Source organism: Budorcas taxicolor, chromosome 5 (genome assembly GCF_023091745.1).
Source record: "Budorcas taxicolor isolate Tak-1 chromosome 5, Takin1.1, whole genome shotgun sequence".
Lineage (NCBI taxonomy): Eukaryota > Metazoa > Chordata > Mammalia > Artiodactyla > Bovidae > Budorcas > Budorcas taxicolor.
The window spans coordinates 143103163-143112894 of NC_068914.1; the positions used below are offsets into that span (position 1 = coordinate 143103163).

The window sequence follows — 9732 nt, forward strand, 5'->3', positions numbered from 1 at the left end:
CCAGAGAATGCTCAAACTACTGCACAGTTGCACTCATCTCACATACTAGTAAAGTAATGCTCAAAATTCTCCAAGCCAGGCTTCAGCAATATGTGAACCATGAACTTCCAGATGTTCAAGCTGGTTTTAGAAAAGCCAGAGGAAACAGAGATCAAATTGCCAACATCTGTTGGATCACCGAAAAAACAGAGAGTTCCAGAAAAACATCTATTTCTGCTTCATTGACTATGCCAAAGCCTTTGACTGTGTGGATCACAATAAACTGTGGAAAATTCTGAAAGAGATGGGAATACCAGACCAGCTGACTTGCGTCTTGGGAAACCTATATGCAGGTCAGGAAGCAACAGTTAGAACTGGACATGGAACAACAGACTGGTTCCAAATAGGAAAAGGAGTACGTCAAGGCTATATATTGTCACCTTGCTTATTTAACTTATATGCAGAGTACATCATGAGAAACACTGGACTGGAAGAAGCACAAGCCAGAATCAGGATTGCCGGGAGAAATATCAATAACCTCAGATATACAGATGACACCACCCTTATGGCAGAAAATGAAGAGGCCTAAAAAGCCTCTTGATGAAAGTGAAAGCGGAGAGTGAAAAAGTTGGCTTAAAGCTCAACATTCAGAAAACGAAGATCATGGCATCTGGTCCCATCACTTCATGGGAAATAGATGGGGAAGCAGTGGAAACAGTGTCAGATTTTATTTTGGGGGACTCCAAAATCACTGCAGATGGTGACTGCAGCCATGAAATTAAAAGACGCTTACCCTTTGGAAGGAAAGTTATGACCAACCTAGATAGTATACTGAAAAGCAGAGATATTACTTTGCCAACAAAGGTCCGTCTAGCCAAGGCTATGGTTTTTCCTGTGGTCATGTATGGATGTGAGAGTTGGACTGTGAAGAAGGCTGGGCACTGAAGAATTGATGCTTTTGAACTGTGGTGTTGGAGAAGACTCTTGAGAGTCCCTTGGACTGCAAGGAGATCCAACTAGTCCATTCTGAAGTAGATCAGTCCTAGGTGTTCATTGGAAGGACTAATGCTTAAGCTGAAACTCCAGTACTTTGGCCACCTCATGGGAAGAGCTGACTCACTGGAAAAGACTCTGATGCTGGGAGGGATTGGGGGCAGGAGGAGAAGGGGACGACAGAGGATGAGATGGCTGGATGGCATCACCGACTTGATGGATATGAGTTTGAGTGAACTCCCGGAGTTGGTGATGGACAGGGAGGCCTGGCGTGCTATAATTCATGGGGTCACAAAGAGTTGAACATGACTGAGTGACAGAACTGAACCTAACTGATGCCATACAAAGGACTGTTATGATTTTGATATATTTTATTCAGTAGGAATTAGGTTTTCTTTAAATTTCAGCAGAGGGAATTTCTAAGAATAGATGTATAAATTATGAAATTCACTATTGACTGTATACATTAAATATTCATGAAATTATTTATATTGACTCTATAATTTCAGTGTAGGTACACAAGTTTCATCAATTTTAAAACACATTGCAAAATTTAAAAATTGTAACTACAAAAATTGTAACTATAATAATGATGAATGTTAATTAAACTTACTGTCTAGTTATTGCTATGTTGTATATCTAAAACCAATATAATTTATATATCAATTATGTATTGATAAAAAAATTTAAGCATATGTTTTCAAAATATATGAAAATTATATGATTGACAAGGCACAATTTGAAACATTTTACAGATCCCAGAAATAGATATAATAATATGTCATTCTAAGTAAGTCTAAATCTTCATTGCAGAATACTTCTTCCCCAAGAAACATCTAAACAAACTGTTGCTTACAGATGTAATTATTTGTATTTTCACAGTCTTCATCCAATGCACCTCTGCTTGGGTTATATATTATGCAATTCTTTGGATTTACGGTGTGAGATAAAGGAACTCTGTAATGAAGATGAAATTATTAGTATATGGGGAAAGGAATGATCAAATCCAAGGATAAACTCAAAAAGAACAGAAAAAGTTTGGATGCCAGAAACTTACACATCTTGGGAGAGAGTAGAATTGTCCTCCCACAACCAGGCATGATGTTCTTCACTGTAAGAAAGTCCAATCCAGTAAAACTTGGAACTGAACTTCATAAAACCCTGCTTAGAAACAGAGACCAACACATTAACCTATTTCAAATCTACTCTAGGAAACATGTACTTTTAAGAAGGTCAGTTTCCAGTGTTAGTATCAGGTTTTCAATTCTATCAGGTTGGTACAAAAAAGTAATTGTGGTTTCAGACCATAAATGTTAAATCATTATAACTAAGCTCAAACACATCTTTCTTAATCAAAATAGGAACCATGACAATCAACACATTTTTGCCATCGATAAATAAGTTCTTTTATTCCTGTAGTGTAAAAATCCATACTTTGGGATTTGACAAACTCTTGGAAAGCATTTTCTGCCTCCTGTTGATTGTGGAAGCATTTTCACTGCAAAAACTCATGGAGATGCTTGAAGAAGTGGTAGTTGATCGGCAAGAAATCAGGTGAATATGGCAGATGAGGCAAAACTTTGTAGCCCAATTTGTTCAACTTTTGAAGTGTTTGTTTTGCAACCTGCAGCCAGGCATTTTCATGGGGAAGAATTAGGTCCTATCTGTTGACCTATGCCAGCTGCAGGCATTGCAGGTTTTGGTGCATCTTATTGATTTGCTGAGCAGACTTCTCAGATGTAATGGTTTCACTGGGATTCAGAAAGCTGTAGTGGATCAGACTGGCAGCAAACCACCTAACAGTTATCACGACATTTTTTTGGTCCAAATTTGGCTTTTGGAAATGCTTTGGAGCTTCTTCTTGGTCCAGCCACTGAGCTGGTCATCACCAGTTGTATAAAATCCACTTTTCACCACACCTCACAATCCACTTGAGAAATGGTTTGCTGTTAGGATAAGAGAAGAGGACACTTCAAAATAATGATTTTTTTTTAAATTTGCTGTCAGTTTATGAGGCACCCACTTTCAGAGCTTTTACACATTTCTAGTTTGCTTCAAATGCCGAATGATCACAGAATGGTTAATGCTGAGTTCTTGGGAAACTTCTTGTGTAGTTGTAAGAGGATCAGCTTTGATGATCCTCTCAGTTGGTCGGATCAACTTCTGATAGTCGGCCACTGCATTCCTCATCTTCAAGGTGCTTGTCTCCTTTGCAAAACTTCTTGAACCACCACTGCACTGTACTTCTGTTAGCAGTTCCTGGGCCAAATGCATTGTTGATGTTGCAACTTGTCTCCACTGCTTTATAACCCATTTTGAACTTGAATTTAAAAATTGCTTAAATTTGCTTTTTGTTTAACATAGTTTCTATAGCCTAAAATAAATATAAAATCAACAGCCAGCAATGTCATTAGCAAAAAAACATAAAATGAGAAATGCATATTAAACAGTATGTAACATAATCACATTTATTTAAGAATGTTTTCCAATATCCAACAGCAATTTTCAACAAGGCAAAACCACAATTACTTTTGCACCAAACTAATACAAACTAAAATCATTTTTAACTTCTAATTTAGGAGGTGTAGTCAGTCACTTGCCTCTTGTTTCTCATTCATCAAGTCCATTTCTGGAGGAAAAAAATACCACAAAGTCTCACTTCTTAAAGCAATGAAAAATGTCATAATAGGTGTTAGAGTTTTTATGGAACACTTCCTTCATAGCAGACCATCAGTCAAATCTGATCCCAATAGCACACTGAGGGATAGATCTTAGCACAGGTTCTATAGGGAGCTAGAGAACTTTTACTAAAGAACTAATTGTTTTATAATATTTTACATATATATTTCACATTACACCGAAGAGTGATAACAAAAGCTATATAATTACAAAATAAATTAGAAATCAATTAAAGAGCTAAAAATAGGTTATTGTTGGCTAAATTAGGTTATTTTTATTTCTACTTTCAATTAGCTTTAAAACTTTACTTGTACTTTATCTGTCAACACTCCTGTAATGTAAACCTTTGAGAAATTTTGGGTTGATTTTATGACGATTTCAAAGTATAGGATATTAGTTCAAATATAATAATCCACTTGTTATCTGATTAAAGACTTGAATCAAAGTATTCAGCCTACTTAGATAATATATTTCCTAAGTCAAAGAAAATGTAGAAAATCAAAATTAAATACTTGCCAGTTCATTTCTGTTTTGTACCTGAAGTAGACTGGAATTATGAAAAATACAAAAATCCCTACTGTCTTTCCATGTTTTTAATTCATTAGAAATGAAATAACAGTTGCATTGGTAGCCAATCCATTTTTCTTGGCAAGAACAGCAGCCAGATTCTAAAAGAAATAATAAAACATGACTGGATGACATTAGAGGTTCAATTTTTTTTTTCAGTGTTATTTACTTTTTCAAAAATCATTTGTTATTCATGTATATTACCCTATGTAAAATAGATTGCCAGTCCAGGTTCAACGCATGAGACAGGGCCCTCAGGGCCAGTGCACTGGGATGACCCTGAAGGATGGGATCGGGAGGGAGTTGGGAGGGGGCTTCAGGGTGGGGAACACATGTACACCCATGACTGATCCAAGTGAATGTATGGCAAAAAAAAAAACACTACAATATTGTAAAGTAATTAGTCTCCAATTAAAATAAATAAACAAATTTTTTAAAATGGTTCCTACATGCCGCTCATGATGTGGCCAAAAAATATAAATAAATAAAAATTTTAAAATAAATCAGCAACCAAAAAAAATCATTTGTTATTTATTAATCTTTTCTATAAATATTCTTTGAGAATTTACTGCATATACCACAGTTCAGGGAATATTAATTTGAACAACTCAGACATAATCCTTTTTCCTCATGGAAATTATATTCTAGAGATAGGGATAGAATTATGTTTCCTTCATTTATGAACTATATTTAGTGATAATTTGGGTAAGTATACAAGTAAATTCAGTATGTTCAAATACAATGTAGCAGATGGTAGGATGGAGGGCAGTGGTAAGAACCTTTTTTCAGAAAGCGACCCAAAGTTGATCTCTGCTGTGTAATTAAAAATAGACTATGCTAGCATTCTGTTTTGTCATTTTCTTTGTCCATTTGTCTTTTGCATCTATGCTAAAATTGTGACTGCTCTTATGCCTCGGGGTGAGAATTGCTTTTGATCAAAGACAACATTTACATAAATCACAGCAAAATGAAAGCAAATTTTTCATAAAAATAAAAAAGAGAGAGAGAGAGAAATTAAATTAGATGGAAAAGATATGTAAAGAAGGAAATCATTTTAGCACATTTCCTGAGTCACAAAAGAATTCTGAGGACTTCCTTGGTGGTATAGTGTTTAAGACATTGTGCTTTCAATGCAAAGTTTCAGATCGCTGGGTGGGAAACTACGATGCCATATGCCACATGATGCAGTCAGAAGATTTTTAAAAAAATAATTCTGGATACTTTATTTTCAAAATGAAAATAAAAGAATAATTAGCTTGAAATTGGACCATTCAGTTTACTAGGGATAATGTCTTCAACAACTCTCAAACCTTTGTCAAATGAATGGTGCTGAAATTTTAGAGTAGAATGGTGATTACCAGGGGATGGGATGTGGGATAAATGGGTTTGTTGAAAGGTTCATGGGAATTCCTTGGTGATCCAGTGGTTAAGATTCTAAACTTTCACTGCCTGGACTCTGGTTCAATTCCTGATGAAGAAACTATGATCCCACAAGCCACCTTTTGTAGCCAATACCAAAAAAAAAAAAAAAAAAAAAGGTATACACTTCTCCAGAATGAATCCAGAATGAATAAGTGAAGGTAAAAGAGATATAGAAGTGTAGGTTATCAACAAACACAAGCAGGTGATTAGAATTAGCTAGTATATTTACTGCAACTTATTTTTTGCAATTTTTTATTTGCAATTTATTTTTGTTAATTATACTATTTACTGTAATTTTTGTGTTTATTTTTACATGATCACTCACATTGGAAAATATGTCATTTCAATGTAATAATTTTCTTATTATTTAATTACATAAATAGTATATCATGTATTTAATACATTCTTATTAAATACATTTAATGCATGTATTTAATACATTCTTAGATGAACAATGAAATGGGACTATCCTACAATTACCACATCAATCGGTATGACTGTGTAATATTCCATCAAGCTTCTGTGTGAGAAAACCAAGAAACTGTTTATTTCCTTCTCTACCAACACAAAAATTTTCCAAAGTGTGAAACCAACCTTCACTGAGATCTGTGGAGGGTCCAAGCTGAACACTTTGTTTAATAAGTGCTGTAAGAAATGATAAGAAATTTACTTTGTCAGATAAACATTTATGAAATAACAAAATATTGTTCAGTCACTAAGTCCGTGTCTGACTATTTGCAACCCCATGGACTACAGCACACCGGGCTCCGCTGTCTGCCACTCTCTCTGCGAGTCTGCTCAAATTCATGTCCATTGAGTCAGTGATGCTATCTAACCATCTCATCCTCTGCCACCCGCTTCTCCTCTTGCCTTCAGTCTTTTCCAGCATCAGAATCTTTCACATGTTAGCAAAATGAAACTTTTCTTATAAGATAGCTTCATCACAATTTTGATTTTTTTTATATAGCCTTGACTATAAAAACTTACAATTTTTCAACAAAACTCCCAAAGTTATCATCATCAAAAGGCATATTACTCCTAAAATCCCAGAAATCAACCTCCATGGAGTGGTCTGAAAACCTATAAAGAAAGAAAGATATGGTAATGATTTAAAGAACAAACATGAGAATTCTTAAAAGCAGAAACCAGTGAGAGGATCCAAAAAGTTCTTTGGCTTGATAACCCAATCATTTTGCCAGAAAAAAAAAATGCTGGAAAATGAAGATATTCCGTTTGGAACTCCACTTGTTACCAACATTTTTATATAATGTACTTTATTCTTCAGTGAGATTATCCATACATTTTCCTCTTTATCCTCTCTATCTCAGTATTTACCTTTAATTTTTAAATTTGGCAAAGAAGCTTAGAGATCTGTAGTAACAAGAGATCAACAGGCACCAAGTTCTGGTTAATGGGCTGATATAATGAATTTATTTTCACAGAAACAAGAGCAACAAAATCACAAGATAGAATATATGACTCTAATTAAGTAGATCAGAAAACGTACTGTCCATTAACAAGGTTATTTTTCTCAAGGTTCAAAGCTATTAAGTACCCAAGTCAGAATTCAAATGAAAGCTTTTCTAGACCCAGAGTCTTTCATTTAATATATTCTATCATTGTCACGAAACTATTACAATACTTGGGAGTATTCAGTTCAGTTCAGTTCAGTCGGTCGGTTGTGTCTGAGTCTTTGAGACCCCATGGATTGCAGCATGCCAGGCTTCCCTTGGGAGCATGCCCTTCTGCTAATCTCAACGTATTCACTGCTGTAAGAAATGTCAAGCTGCTGATAGCTTTGTAGAGGCTGTACCAGGAAGAGAAGACATGGGAATACTCTGGACCTGGTGTGTTGGGAGGCTCCTCAATCAACGTACGGATAATACCTTGAGAGCTTGACTTTATTTCCACAATACGTTAACTTATGACACATTGCATTCATTTTTACGGGAACCATTTTTCACATATACTACATTTTCTCATGCCAAAAATTGCTTGCTTACAAGACATTTCCCCTAAAATAATCTAGCATCAGGAGATTCTGCACTAACACGAGTGGACCCAAAGTGCGGTGTCTTGAATAACAGTGCAATGTGTCAAAATGTTAATCTGGATGATTCTGGGGTGTCATAACACAAATGGTAAATTTAAAAAAGCACTTTCAAGCATTGAGTTGTTAACATTTAGCATCTTCTATTTAAGTCTAAGCTAGGATTATATTGTTTACATTTTTTCCTTGTAAAATCAGATCGCAATCAGAATTTAGAGCTATCCTTATCAGAATCGACTCTTTAAATCTGTTGACAGAACTTCACAAAGTCATTGCTAAGTTACAGAATGAAGAAACAGATTAGTGAAATTGGAGTAAAAAGTGCTGAAACGTGGGAAGCCTAAAACTGCATCCTTGTTATTAAAGCGTTCCCTGAAATCAGCCATGCTCATGAGATATCTTTCCTTTTTTCATGTTATGACTTGGGATGCACATACCTGCCATGTGAGATGTCCAGTGTCAATGAAGGTAAGACACGATGGATGCTGATTCAGAGAAATGAGATTAGATCCAGAAGCTAAGCTGGAGGCTAAGGAACCTGAAAGTTATGAAGAAATCCTTTAAAATAAAATAAAAACCTGTGTACCGAAGTGTGTTCAAATCTTCTGCCGATGAGACATGGATGTGTAGTATGAAAAGAGGCAGCAAAATCATTGTCTCCTAAAATGCTGCAGGAACCACAATACAGGAAATTCTCACTGAACTTGCCTAACGCAGACCCTTTGACTATCACAAAATGAAGTGAGAGGCAAAAAATGTTTCTAATGTTTGAACATCAAAGTCATCTTAAAAATTACTTGGAAAATGGAATATATGGGCAAACCAAAGGTAAATTTACTTAGTGTAAAAAAATTGACACTGAATTTTCCTTTTTGAATAAGGAGAAATATTTATTATTTGCTTTGTGTCAAATATAGATTAAATCACGAGGGATATATTAGCTTATTTTTATCCCTGGATATGACTTAATAATAAAGATAAATAAATATGCTTGTTTTACCAATGAGAAAAGTAAGGTACAGTAAAGCTAAAGTACTAAACCAAGTTTACTTATGTTTGAAACCCTGGTAGTCTTTCTCTAGAGCACGCATGACCTGTATTTTAAATCAAGCCTCCCTCCGGGTCTATAAGTTGTGTCGATTTTCATTTATTATTTTTAGTACAGAGTGATAGGAACTTTTCATCTCTCATTCTGTGCTTTTGATCTCTGCCACTTTAACCCAGGTATGGAAGGCAAAGATCTAAAAGGTAGAATCAGTAGGCTTCCCATGATTGTCCTATAAAACACACACACACATCTATATCCTACAACTGCTTCAACTGGTCTAAGCCTACACACTTAGTGCTTCATTGATACTAGCACTGAAAGTTTCTTTTAATACTGGACTTTTTATTTTTACTAATATGTTAATTATTATAATCATTTATTGTGCATCTAATTCAGATAAGAGGCTGATATTTCAAGTCGCATATTTTTGTCCTCAGAAGCATAACCTTAATAGTAGGAATTTCAGATAGGGGCAGATAGGCAGATTAAGAGCCAATAACAGAGACCTTGACCTACGGTTAAGTGTCTGGAAATATAATCGACCATTCATCCACACACAAAATAAATCCTCAAATATTTTTGTTATTTATGTTGTTTATTTTTAAGCATTGTAATATCACTATAGTACATAAAATGATCCCGATCCCTGCAGCCCCATGACACAAAAATTCATATATTTACTTTTGTTTATGCAACTTTGGGCACCTTGCATTTTGAATATGTGATGTCAGGGTCAGCATTCAACCTGATGCTCCAAAACAATTTTCTTTTATGGTAAGAGAATAATCACATGACTCCTCTTTCTGTTTTTTTGCCTATTCATTTATAGAGTATGAATTACCATCAAACTGCATTCATCATAGAGCTCGAGCTGTCAGAACATAAGTGCTTAAGGCAAAACTTTCTTCTCAAATTACTAGCAGTTTCATCTCAAGATGTCGGAATTCAATGAAACTTTGTGGATAAAGCACTAAGTCCAACTTTGTAGAGTCAG

The 9732-nt window shown here is 35.1% G+C and overlaps 1 protein-coding gene across 1 annotated transcript; it reads right to left on the reverse strand.

The window, feature by feature from the left end:
* Window positions 1-1808: 1808 nt before the first annotated feature.
* Window positions 1809-8134, reverse strand: LOC128048235 (natural killer cells antigen CD94-like). Its single transcript, XM_052640623.1, has 6 exons — window positions 8128-8134; window positions 6628-6720; window positions 6235-6285; window positions 4189-4319; window positions 2030-2133; window positions 1809-1929 (listed from the first exon to the last, which is right to left on the reverse strand). Exons 1-6 carry the CDS (start codon window positions 8132-8134, stop codon window positions 1809-1811), a joined length of 507 nt encoding a protein of 168 aa, XP_052496583.1.
* Between the last annotated feature and the right edge of the window lie 1598 nt (window positions 8135-9732).

What these genes read in the sequence shown, in the direction of transcription:
- LOC128048235 (XM_052640623.1), bottom strand. An exon ending in CTCCACAGATCTCAGTGAAG is followed by an intron (nt 4,320 to 6,234) that starts GTTGGTTTCACA and finishes TATTTCTTTTAG; the next exon opens with AATCTGGCTGCTGTTCTTGC. An exon ending in TCTACTCTCTCCCAAGATGT is followed by an intron (nt 1,930 to 2,029) that starts GTAAGTTTCTGG and finishes TCTTCATTACAG; the next exon opens with AGTTCCTTTATCTCACACCG.